This window comes from Eschscholzia californica, unplaced genomic scaffold, assembly GCF_041429995.1.
Source record: "Eschscholzia californica isolate CP2 unplaced genomic scaffold, dmEscCali1.0.p SCAF_2, whole genome shotgun sequence".
Taxonomy (NCBI): domain Eukaryota; kingdom Viridiplantae; phylum Streptophyta; class Magnoliopsida; order Ranunculales; family Papaveraceae; genus Eschscholzia; species Eschscholzia californica.
Window position 1 is genome coordinate 9,339,409 of NW_028238309.1, and position 13,059 is coordinate 9,352,467.

The window sequence follows — 13,059 nt, forward strand, 5'->3', positions numbered from 1 at the left end:
ATAGACTAGCATTAAAACAAAAGCCAACCATACAAAGTATCTAATTTAAAGCGGAAATAAAAGAGGGTACTACATTCCAAATTCTTTTCTGACAATTGGTTCTACCCCATTTAGCAATAGCATCGGCTTTGGCGTTGCATTCCCTGGGAGCATATGAGAAAGCTATTTCGGTGAATTGATCCTTGAGAGCAAGAGATTGTGCTATGACTTGTTTGGATTGCCAGTGTAAACCATCACTTTTTCCGTTCATGTACTGGATTAAGTTTTGATTGTCACTCTCTATGTGCACATGTTGGATTTGCAGTTGAATGGCCCATAAAATGCTAAAGTGAACCGCCATACTTTCACATTCTTCCGCATTTTGACCCCGAACTGTGTCTGCTGCTGCTATAATGAAATTTGCTTCTTCATCACGAATAATACATCCAATTCCCGCTGGTTCTGAGAGTTTCGTGAAGTAAGCGTCTACGTTGACTTTCAAGAATGGTGTCGATGGATGTCTCCATTTTTGTTGCTTTAGTTTTTCCTTGCATATGTTAGTAGTAATAGATTCAATTTTGAGAGGTGTGGTTGAAGTGTTGTTTATACGAGCGATCATCTGTAGTGGAGTTTGTTTATTGGTCGTAAAGCAGTTTTCGCACCTGGCTTTCCATATAAACCATAGAATTTTGGCATATAAATTAGTTGTATCCTCATCCAAAATTTTCCATTGTTTGATCCATAGACTAACTGTGTTTAATTGTGGTCCGATCTGACCTCAAAATGGAACCATATCTCTCTAGCGTAGTTGCAGTGTAACATCATATGGTCTAGCGTTTCATTTTCATTGCAATTGATACAAGAGTAGGAGTTGCCAATATATTTATCCATTTTGTCTTTTACTGGTAGACTATTTGTGCAACATTTCCATAACAATAGTTTTATACGAGGAAACGTGTTCATGTTCCATATGAAGAACTAGTCGTGTTGATCATGCATCGGTCTAGAGCTACCTGTTCTAAGATAATTATACATAGATTTAATCGTGAAATTACCAGATTTTGTGAGCGTCCATTTTGCAGTGTCATCCTTGCCTGTTTGCAAATTTATACTACTAATGATGGCACCATAAGAACATCACAGAACATCATTAGTAGTAACATGTTAGTATGTTACTACTAATGATGGCACCATAAGAACATCACAAAAAGGGGTGGGATTTTGGCCCGTGGCCCCGTATCCGCCCATGTCAAAAGGGTCCATGGACGTCAGGTGATCGAGCCGTCAAAACCCGCCCAATCGATGGATGTTTAGTGGACGTCGCTGGGAAGGCGGCCTAAGTACTCTACTGGCCGAGTCCCGCCTGTTTAGGTAGTCCGTTTATCCGTCCGTAATACACGCCCATAATAAATATGAACCATTAAATATTTAGAGTAAGATGGTAGTGTTAGATTATATTAGGTTGTGACGTATAACCCTCGAAATCAGAAGAAGTCCAACCCGTTTCTTTTTTCTTCTCTTCGACTCTCTTCCACTCATGTCTCTTTTGGTTCTCAATGGCAAAATCATAACCCTAAATAATAATCGATGTTTTTCTCTCTCTTAATTTTCTCCTGAGAAGCTTCTTTCTAATTGACGATCGTTTATCTCAGTGTTTTTTATTTTGTTGTTATTGTTCACTAAGTTTGATGAACTTGTTGACTTTTATTTTTTGAAAAATTACGATGTATACCCCGGTGCCTGTCCGACCTGTATCCGGCATGTCCGACTAAAAAACGGACACGAACCATACATTTTTAGAGAGAAAAACCGAAATACCCGTCCGTTTTGTCAGGTTGTCCGAACGAACAAGTTTGAGTTGCGCCCGTTCCGCCCAGACCAGATGCGTAGTTGTCCGTGGACTGTTCGGACCGCTTCCCATCCCTAATCACAACCCCTAGTACTTGTGTAAGCGGGACAAAATAAACAAAACATTGGAAAGTAGGTCAAAATAGCCTTACACATTTTTTTTATTGAAGAAAATAGCCTTACGTGTTTGATGTGTGTTATGAGATATCTCATTGTCTACAACAGAAACCTATTTTTTTAGAAATCGACTACGATCTACGTTAGTCGTTACAAGACATTGATATATCATAAAGATGTGGTGAACACGATAACCGTCTGATTTAAATTATAATGAAAGAAGTCTACAGCCCGACAACATGAAAGATGCCTAAAGCACGACAAATTTATTGTATTATATACTTTATACATTGCCTAAATTACATGGATTAAATCGTGATGGCAAACTGCTTTTACCAGATTTGATCCCACAATCTCATGAGCTTTAAGAGGGATGTGCAACTGGTATACCAAAAGGTGCTGGACACACCATTAAATAATAAATTATAATTTTAAAATAGAATATAATTAACATAAAATAATAAATTAAAATGTTAAAAATTATAAAATAATCCTATTAAAAACGAAGTACTTGTTGGATATCCCCGATGAATATTAAATCTTATTCATTCTAATCATGTACTGTAACATTTGTCGGGTACTAATCCTTATTAGATGTGAAATGAAAGCTCAAAACTAATACTCCCTCCGTCTCATATTAAGAGTCTCACTTTCCTTTTAGAGATGTCTCATATTAAGAGTCTCACTTCCTTTTTTATCATATAAAATCCATCTACTTTCCCACAATGCCCTTACCTTGAGTCAACTATAATTTGTTGTAATTTGTTTTTGCAATAAAAGCACTTTAATGTTTAGTGAGGTTGAATAATGAGACTCTTAATATGAGACTCTTTTGAATGTTAGACTTTTTTCTACAATAAATAAGGGTACAAATGGAAGAACAAAATATATGAAAAAAAGTTGGAGTTCCAAAGCGGACTCTTAATATGAGACAGAGGGAGTATAAATGTTTCTTCTAATTTCAAATGGATTCGGGGTAAACTCACTTTACCCATTGTGATGTAGACGCAGCGGAATTAAAATAAGAACAATAAAATAAACGAAGAACTGTAAAGAAAACGATAAATAAACTAAAACTTAATTAACTTCAATGGTTTTTCTCTTCAATATGAATATCAAAATAGACTAGACCTCCTTTTATAAGATAATAGACTTTCCTAGATAGACTCAAACTAGGATTCCTAAATATTAAAGATACTTAAAACATTGAAACTCCTAAATAATAGAAATACCAACATAAGGTAATTTCCTAATCCTAAACTAACTAGGACCACTATTGTGGCCGACCGGGACGTGGGCACGCGTGGACGTGGGCCCACGTGTTATGCGCCTGCATCAGCACCCCGTTCCCCAGAAGGTTCGTCCCGAACCGTTTCGATGAAGGAAACAATGTGAGCCACCCGTATACTCTGAATTCCGCCATGGCGATCCGTAATTCCCACTTCGAACGAAATTTGCAGACAATCGGTAGAAGACAATGATGGACTAACGAACCCAATATAATCCAGACTCCTTGACCCGACGAGATTCGTAAAATCCACAGTAGTGAAGAAACATCCAACAAATTGTGACATCGGCCGTCATCTTTTAGTGGGATGAAGAAGATTGCACATACCAAATATCCTCTTTGAAAAATCGGACCTCCAAAATCATCTTCCAATATATTACGATTTCGTGTTCACCGGAAGCTAAAAAGTGAACTGGTGGTGAGATACTTTTCTTTTTCTTCACATTACTCTTTTCTGTTAATGTAGCAAGTATCCCATTGATTTTTCTAAGGAGCATTTTCTCGTACACGTTAGAGACACCAATTAATATTCCCATGTTTGGCCTCCCGTGTGGTAAGGTGAAGCTCCATCCACCTCCTTTCATTAATTCCCTGTTTCTCAAGTAAAGACTTTCATGTGATGAAGCCATTGAAGATGATGATGATTCTCTGCCAATTAATTTGTATGTAGGCATCTTTGTAATAGTTTCAGTTGATTTTTCCCTCCTCTCCACTGAATTTACAATTGATTTCTTAGTAATATACTATGATGAAGAAATTATTGATGGAGAAGATAACAAAACATAACTATCATTGACATCAGTGTTAGTAATCAGATCTTTGAGCAGGAAACGTTTCGTCTTCATCCAGTAATCTTCAGACGACGATGATGTTGATAGATTGCTTTCATGATGAATTTGATTGAATTTAAACTGTCTACCGGAGAAGATTTCAATAGGGTAAATATGAAATACCAAAGCTAATTCAAAGTCAACATCGCAAGTGGGATGATCTCCAATCTTTGTGTTATGATCACTCGATGAAGGATCGTAGCAAAATTCTTCATTATCTGCTAACGTCTCAAGCCAAATTAGTTGATTATCTGCATATAGTTGAGCTCCCCAATACCTGTTATCTTGTGAAATTTTGTCTTTAAACCTCGTAAAAGTGGTAGCATTATCAAGTTGTGATCGTTTATTGGAAGACCATGGGGTACTATTATAATTTGAATACGAAATAGGTTTCTCCCATGATAATGAATGAAGGTTTGTTTGATCATGGAGAGTCGAAACTGTCAAAGCTCCTGGATCCCAAATAAAATCAAAATTATCTTCTTCTATTGTTGGGGAATATTCATCTTCATCTTCTTCAGTTTCAACTTCGTTGTGATCTTCATGTTTAATATCAATGGAATCATCCTCTGTTAGTACTTCTTTATAGTTGGAATCATCTTTTTCAACTTCTTGTTCTTCTTCTTCTTTAACTACAACTTCTTTGTAATCAACTTCGTCAACTTGTTCAAACTCTTCTTTTTCTTCTTTTATTACTTCTTCATGGTTAATGGAAATAAGAGGTTGTGAATAATAATAGTACGGTGGTGGTGTATAATAAGAAGATGGAGGTGATGGTGAATATGGTGGTGAGTACGGTGGTGGTGTATAAGAGTACGGAGGTGATGTGGGACATAATTGATGCGGTAAAATTTTATGATTCGAAACAAGGATGTCGTCTCCCGGAATGTCATATGAATCATAAAATTTGGTCAGACATTGATGTTTCATATCTCGACTAGGATTTAGATTTGATGAAGGAAAATTACTTGCTTCTTCCTCCTCCGTCATTGACTGAATTTTGTTACTTTTTCCCTGAACTTCTCCTTCAATATCATCGATCTTAGTGATAGAAGTAACTTCGGAGAACTGTCTTCTCAATTCAATTTTTGTTTCTACACATGACAAACATTCATCGAGAGGAAGAAAACCATACCTGAAAATACTTTTCAATGTATCCCAATCATCAATGATCGATATGCCTTGATCAATAAGTCTCCATTGCAGGGCATTATATTGTTCATAGATTCTTTCGGACATATGTTGCTCAACCAAAAAAACCTTATCTTCGTCGGGAACGTCTTGATTTCTGAACCAATCTTCCATGTGTTGAATCCAGAAATTTATATGAAATTGACCTTCGAAGAGTGGAATTTTAGAAATTTGATGAATTTTTCTTTCATCTTCTCGATCAATATAAAATTGAGTTGTATCTCGAATAGGATCCCAAGATAAACGTGGAAAAAATTTCCAACATTCAAGAGGAGATGTATCCATAGATATATATATATTTTATTTTTTTTGTAAAAAAAATCCAGAATTTTGATGGCTCTGAATACCACTTGATGTAGACGCAGCGGAATTAAAATAAGAACAATAAAATAAACGAAGAACTGTAAAGAAAACGATAAATAAACTAAAACTTAATTAACTTCAATGGTTTTTCTCTTCAATATGAATATCAAAATAGACTAGACCTCCTTTTATAGGATAATAGACTTTCCTAGATAGACTCAAACTAGGATTCCTAAATATTAAAGATACTTAAAACATTGAAACTCCTAAATAATAGAAATACCAACATAAGGTAATTTCCTAATCCTAAACTAACTAGGACCACTATTGTGGCCGACCGGTACGTGGGCACGCGTGGACGTGGGCCCACGTGTTATGCGCCTGCATCACATTGACACAAATTGTTGTTTCATTATCTTAACTAGGTTTAGGACGCGACAGATTTTTCTTGTCTAAAGTCGGAGATGACATAGGAAAGGAGAGAAATACGTAGGTATTAGTTATTGTAGGGATATCTTAACCGATTTTGGTCGATTTACATTAATACCCTTCTATTTTGATTTAATTTACACGAGTAAGATTTTACACCAACCATGTGATCTTTATCAAAATCCCAATAAAAATGACCGAATGAGTTGTTTTAATATATTGAACGCCACCACATTCAGCCAAAATTGGAATTATACTTTGCTCCTCTCTCTTCTCTCTCCCCATAACCGTTTTCTTGAGTTTTTCTTTCAGGGTATTCTTTGCTCCTCCGGCGAAGGGTCCTCCCTTCGCCGGGTTTCTTTTTCTTTGTTCTTAAATAAAGGTTATTTTCTTGTTGGTCTTTAGGGCCTGTTTCGTTGATCTTTAGGATCTTTATTTGTTATTTTTCGTATTTCTACCGGATAGAGTGTTTGATCATGGACAACCATTGGGAGTTTATGGCAGAATCAAAGAGGTCGGTTTATGGAAGATTCAAAGTTAAGGTTCATATCTCATCACCTCTACCAAGAGAAGTTATTCTCCAAATTACGGAAGGTCAAACACACCAGGTAATAGATGAGCAGGCGGCGCCACCCATTGGGAATGTTGTCGGTCCGGTCAGTTAGGCGTGGGAGGCAGTTGAGAGCAGTTATCACCATGAAAGTAGTGGGCCGGTTTTTGCGGAGGTAATTGGGGCCAAGAGCAGTTTAAACACGGTGGACAGTTTGGGTCGTAGTGAAGAGTTTACTAGAGCCAGAAATGTTTCTACAGGCACTTGCTTGGGCGTGCATGGAAACATGGCCATAATTAATTGCTTAATGCTCCTGTTTCCAGGGTTCACCCCACTATGGATTCCCAACATGGGATGGGGGCCACCATGTGAATCATCACATCTAGTCTTTTTTTTTTTTTTTTTTTTTGTTAAGAGTTCATCACATCTAGTCTTATATAGCCAGGAAGGGGTTAGGAAATCAAAATGAACTGGTTTTTTGCTTCTGTGAAGTAATGGCGAGGTCCACGCAGTGGCCCAAAGATATTTGGCCCATTAGTGGTTTTCCTTTTGTCATTCTGTTATTTTATTTTAACTTCTTGTCTTTGTATCTCATTACTGCTTAGCCAGTCTATCAATGAAGATGAAATTCCAAAAAAAAAAAAAAAAAAAAAAAAATTATATATATATAGAATTGGTTGCCAACCACTGGTAGCTCAGTTGGTCAGTGCATATACTCTACAATGCAGAGGTCCCAAATTCGATCCCATGGAAGTGCAAATCCTGGATTATTGAACTTGGGTATAAATAAAATAGTTTATGTAGGTTATATGTAGGCTATAGGCCATTTAATTCGTCGGGCTTCAGACTCAGTAGTATTTCGACAGTATTCGTACTTATCACATCGTCTCGATGTATCTATGTCTTATAACGACTAACGTAGATCGTTGTCGATTCTCAAACAAAAATATATAGGATTGGTTGGGCGAAATCTGATTGTCCTCTTTGAATTTTAGCCGAACTCCCTAATATTTGTCTTCACCCCCAAGTACAACTACTACACCCGATTTCTCTATCTTTCATCTTCTCTTTTCACTCCCACCAAAACCACCACCTTGATCTTGCTCTCTCAGAACAACGAGTTTCAAGCCGTTTTCCTCGGTCGGACCCTGCCCGATGAAGGAGGGTGAAGGAGAAGAACATTCGTGGAACAGTCTCGTCTGGAATGACATTTTGAGGGAACAAGAGAGCGGGAGGGGAGGTGAGAGAAAGAGGGAGGGGAGAGGGAGAAAAAGAGATGAAGGTGGCGGTGGAAGGATGAGACGAGAGAGAAGAGATGATTTTTGAATTCAAAATTATATTGTCCTCTAAGCCGGTCCAAGCCATATTTGATATGATCGATATCTATATGCCCCCATTCGAAGTTGTATTCCCTAAAGCACCCACATATTTCTTCACGTATATGTTATCGGATCATATTATGCCAAGGCATCAAATCTAAGTAATCAGAATTACTAAAAATCATTTAACCTTGGAACTCATCAAACAAAGAAAGAGAGCTTGAAGAAGTTCCATAAACATAAAAACATGCTAATTGAGAAGTTCTCTTGTCATTCTAACATATAAACTCACTGGTAAGATTAATGGCTTTGAAGCTACCAACAATATGGCCATGGATCTCACTGATCCATGGTGCCATTTCATTACCTAAAATCAGTAAATATATTATACATCAGCAGTTCATTCCTTCTCACCAGTTCTACTACCATTATCATGGAGCCGGAGTAAGAGGAGACGAACGATGATCAACCAACTTAAGCTTCAATTCGATTTCCCCCGACTCTACTTGATCAAGTCTCAACCAAACTTCCTGCACAAGCTCTCCATCTCTACAACTTATAACACTCTCTCTAACAAGACAGTTATCGCTGTTGGGAATTATTGTTCTGATCTTTGTTTCACCTGCTGAAATCTTTAGGACATGTTTCATCCTTGCTGCCGATTTGATCTCATGAAGGCTAAGATGCGCCTTCCCCATTTTATCGTCTGATTTGAACATGTCTTTGTCAAACACCTCCTGTTCAAAATGTAACAAATATGTTGTAGAAGTCAGAACTTCAAGATTCTCAAGGGTTATTGAACATGGAAACAGGAGCTATGTTTAAGTAAGAATGTCGGGAAATAAACAGGTGATGATGATCCAAAGAACTACTTTCATCAGGCTCAAAGAATAGGACATGAGAAATGCTTTAAACATATGAGAGATAGATTGAACCAGAAGAATGCTTTAAGCTATATCAGACAGACTCAACACACAGAATTATATATGGTGTCTCAGAGATAGTTCAATGAATAAGGTGACCATTTTAAGACTCAAGCTTGGTCACCTTTGAATATTAATGTCATCAGGTTGATAAAGACTATGTACCGCAGGTCAACCTTTCCAAATCGCCTAATTTCACGTTTGCGGATCAGTCATAGCAAAACAGATAAAGAGAACATCTCGTGAAACCTTTAAATGCTCTCTTGTCGAATTTACCATGAATAACTGAGAAAAATTCGACAGTTTCAAGCTATAAAGATTATTCTGAGATCTCATAGTTGATCTCGAAAAGTGTCAACTGCAGTCACACATAGCAACCTCCCCAGGTCTTAAGGGTTTGCCGGGAATCTTATTGGTATTAGTTTGATAATGTTACACTTATCCATTTCAACTTTTAGTTACAGCATTTTCCCGATTTTTTCCACGGAGTTGTTTTAAACTGCAATAATCTACTATGATCGCAGTCCGCAGATAGATAAATGTGTCCGCATTTTCCCTTACATTCGACCTTCTAACCTTGTACTCAAATTTTTAGCCACAAAAGTTTTGTATATTATCTTATGCTTGCGAGTGGTACAGCAAATACACATCTGTTTGGTACACTGACCCATTAATAGAACATTATACAAAGGAATATTACAGAGAAGATGAAATTTTTCCTTCTTCTAAATTGAATAAGTCCACGGACCTTCTGACCTATGTCAAATCAACTATTCAAGTAGCAGGATAGTATAGATACTCTTTGAACTAACTATACCATAAGTTGCTACTTGCTAGTAATATGGATTCCTTTTTAACATGTTAACTGTAGCGGATACTCGTTCCCCAAACTACGAGAGTCTCTCAGATACTCTAGTCACTTGGTCGTTATCGTGTGCGACATGGAGATTTTGTACATGCATCTTAACTGTACTAGAACATGATCGCAATAGGACCTATATGCTAGTCTATGTTAACTCTCCTTCTGTATTACGTGATGATAGTCGATCAAATCGCAAGTATAAATTAGGATCTAATAACTAAATAAGATTCATAAAATATATATATATATATATATATGTATACAGAAGTATCCTCGTGATGCGATATTTTCACTTGTCGTACCTGTCACTTCGACAAGTGCCTGACATTGATATACATACAACAGTCTTTGTAACGTAAGACACCATATTGTTACCTTATAGCGATATACATTCAATTTTACTTTGACATTTCAAGAATAATGAGTGTGAAGGAATTGATCCAAATCCAGCTGAGAACAACAAATCCAAGAAGATAAAACGAATAAACCATGACTAGAAAGATAACTCAGTACACAGGAAGGTAGAAAGGGGAAAATCCGCATCACGAACATTCCCAGCTAAGCTTCATGTCTTACTAACAGGAATCCAAAAATAAAATCTTTTACACATAATATGAAGTTGGATGAAACATATTCAGCAAATGAGGAGCTTACCAAGTTTAGGACTCCAGCATTAGGCTCAGAAATGGTGAAAGTTAACTCTTCATTCCAAACGGGATTAAGACAATTATTTATAACCTTGGTCTTCAGAACCTGTTGCAGATCATATTTACTTTCAGAAATAGGATTAATCAAACTTAATCCTGGCATTCATTTTTTACTTGTTATGATAACCTTTTAACCAGTGAATGTTTAGTCTATCAATACTCCTTTATTTGGGTGTTCAAACTAAGCAAGAATACGTGCTTCATGCTAATATCTCCCCTAAACTACTTAAGCAGTTTGTATGGAGATTTCGGGAAAAACAATAAAGTGCTGTCCTTTCTATCTATTCAGAACTACAGAGGATGCATCAAAAGGTCCATTAAGATCATCAAACACAAAACTTTTTCATTATCAGATTTAGAAACTCATAAGAACAAAGAAGTCCCAATGCAAGAAAGATATAACAAATAGTTCCTGAACTAAAAGAGAAGTTCAGCTTGTAGAAATATGACGCAATTTGTAGGTTAACTCTGAACAAGTAGCAACAAAAACCGAGGAGAACGTAGGTAACCAGAGAATTGTTTGAGTCAAAAACCAAATATAACTCCAAAAAGAGTTTATTCGGAACTCATGGGATTAAACCATTTGGACTTTCACAAACTGATACCAATTCTTTGAGATTAGTCCGAAATCCCAATTACTTGCTCTTACTTCTTTGAAAGATTCAGTCTTAAAATTTACAAGTCTTCGGAAGAGAACCTAATCTAACATGTATTCATAATAAATGTAGCTGTATTTGGACCATAAACGAAATGATGGATAATGAGGAAAAACAAATAGAAGAAGAAGCTAAAGGATATACCTGATTCCCTAGCTTGATCACAACATAAGGATCACTAGTTCTGAAATCGCGAACAACAAGTTGCTTCCCTTGCACAACAGTCACTTTTAACAGATGAACAGCCTCATCCATTTATGTATCTGCTTTCCTTCTAATAAGACATAACCTAGATAAAACCCAACATCAAAACCACCATCTTCTACTAAAAAAATTACAAAATTTATTTAGTCCAAGAAAAAAAAAACCCAGATGTAAAACCAAAAAATCTCATCAAGAACAAGAAAACCCTTAAACAAAAATTTGAAATAGTATCCAGGAACCACTCATCTGTCAAAAAAAAAAGTGAAGTATAATAACTTTAATAATTCAAAATAAAAAAATACTATAAAAATCCTAGTTAGGGTTTGTTTGGATTGCTATGGATACGATCTATATGGTCCAATTGTTCTTTTTTCTTTTTGGCCCAAAAGTTGATGATTTTATAATCTTGTTTTTACAGCAAATGAGAATTTCACAACACAAAAAGGGTTTTGATTAAATTATTTCCTGAAAAATTCTGAATGAAAAGCTAAAATGCTAAAGTAAATTAAATAAAACATTAAATTTCTAAACACAAATTGAAGAATTCTGAAAAATCAAAGAAGCAGAAGGATTTATTAAGCTACTAGTTGAGCTACCCAAAATAGAAAAACAATCTTTTAAGAGAGAGAGAGTTGAGTAAACCCTAAAAAGAGAAGAGCTAAAGACAAAGAAGCGAAAAAAAAAAAGAAGAATAGACCCACCATTTTAGGGCTCCAAATTCATGACCTAAAAATCCGACTACTATAGTATAATAGAAGGACATTTTAGAAAGATTAAGAGAAAGAAAATACAGTAAGTGGAAAGCAAATAGAAAGAAGAATTTTAGAGTATATGAAGAGTAAGAGAAAGAAACTCACCAATTTTCTGATCAAGGAATAATTTTTGTAAAGGTCAGCCGGTAAGGATGATCATCTCTAGCTCCTTCTCTCTCTCTCTCTCTCTCTCTCTCTCTCCTAAATTGAAATGCAGAAAAATGAAGGGGGGAATTTAGCCCTTTTACCCCCTTCTTACTTCCCACTTATATCGAATTAGGTTTTTTATTGTTTTTTTATTTAAAATTTAGAGAAACCTTTTTCTTTTGTTTGTACTTGAAAATATGAAATTAGTCGGAGTATTTTTTTTAATTGTTTTTTGGGTTAATTCTATATTGGCCCCCTAAAGATGACCAATTGACTAAAATGACCCCCTAAAGATGACCAGCTTCCAATATCTACCCCTATCTTCGATGACGCACAAAAAATCTTCATGCTCCCAAGGTTGTCAAATCAATTTTACTTTGGATTTAGAACAAGCAAAAGTACCTGGGAGTGTATCTAATTAATTTCCTCAACCAAACTCAGTAACACATGATATACCACACTCCTAAACCCTTTAATTGGATTCAGAACAAGCAAACGTCTCTCTTTTCTCTTACACATCTAGATTTTCTCTCTCTAACCCTCTATCTCTCTAATTTATATTTGAATATCTTCTTTGAGTTGTATCATAATTAATTATCTTTGTCTCAACCCAAGTCAATTATCTCCTATTCAAAATCAATACTAGATTTCTCTTCTCTCTCTCCCTTCCCTTCTCTCACACATCTTGATTTTCTCTCTCTAAACCCCCCTCTCTCATATATATTTGAAAGTCTTCTTTGAGTTGTATCATAGTTAACTATCTTTATCTCAACCCAAGCCAATTATTTTCTATTCAAAATCAATACTAAATTTCTCATCTCTCTCCCTTTTCTTCTCTCAAACATCTTGATTTTCTCTCACTAAACCCTCTATCTCATATATATTTGAAAACCTTCTTTGAGTTGTATCATAATCAATTATCTTTGTCTCAACCCAAACTAATTATTTCTATTC

The 13,059-nt window shown here is 35.9% G+C and overlaps 3 protein-coding genes across 6 annotated transcripts in view; all 3 read right to left on the minus strand.

The window, feature by feature from the left end:
* Positions 1–5,894, minus strand: part of LOC147556005 (uncharacterized) — a 121,183-nt gene extending 115,289 nt beyond the window's left edge. Inside the window, exon 1 of the mRNA XM_086663743.1 lies at positions 2,931–5,894. Coding sequence (XP_086519869.1) covers positions 3,976–5,538 — 1,563 coding nt within the window. The 5' untranslated portion in view covers positions 5,539–5,894 and the 3' untranslated portion in view covers positions 2,931–3,975. The remainder of the gene's footprint in view (positions 1–2,930) is intronic.
* On the minus strand, positions 41–598 carry LOC147556018 (uncharacterized). Its single transcript, XM_086658566.1, has one exon. It carries the CDS (start codon positions 596–598, stop codon positions 41–43), a length of 558 nt encoding a protein of 185 aa, XP_086514692.1.
* A 2,176-nt stretch (positions 5,895–8,070) lies between the features above and the next one.
* On the minus strand, positions 8,071–12,296 carry LOC147556019 (Calcium-dependent lipid-binding (CaLB domain) family protein). 4 transcript variants are annotated; one of them, XM_086663746.1, is made up of 5 exons: positions 12,064–12,296; positions 11,147–11,291; positions 10,294–10,392; positions 8,246–8,591; positions 8,071–8,129 (listed from the first exon to the last, which is right to left on the minus strand). In XM_086663746.1, the coding sequence occupies exons 2-4, from the start codon at positions 11,255–11,257 to the stop codon at positions 8,286–8,288; spliced, it is 516 nt and encodes a 171-aa protein (XP_086519872.1). In that variant the 5' UTR covers positions 11,258–11,291; positions 12,064–12,296; the 3' UTR covers positions 8,071–8,129; positions 8,246–8,285. The 4 variants fall into 4 exon arrangements, with proteins under 4 accessions (XP_086519872.1, XP_086519871.1, XP_086519873.1 ...); XM_086663745.1 differs by having other exon boundaries at positions 8,071–8,591; XM_086663747.1 differs by having other exon boundaries at positions 8,071–8,591; positions 11,147–11,452; positions 12,064–12,260.
* Positions 12,297–13,059: the final 763 nt, after the last annotated feature.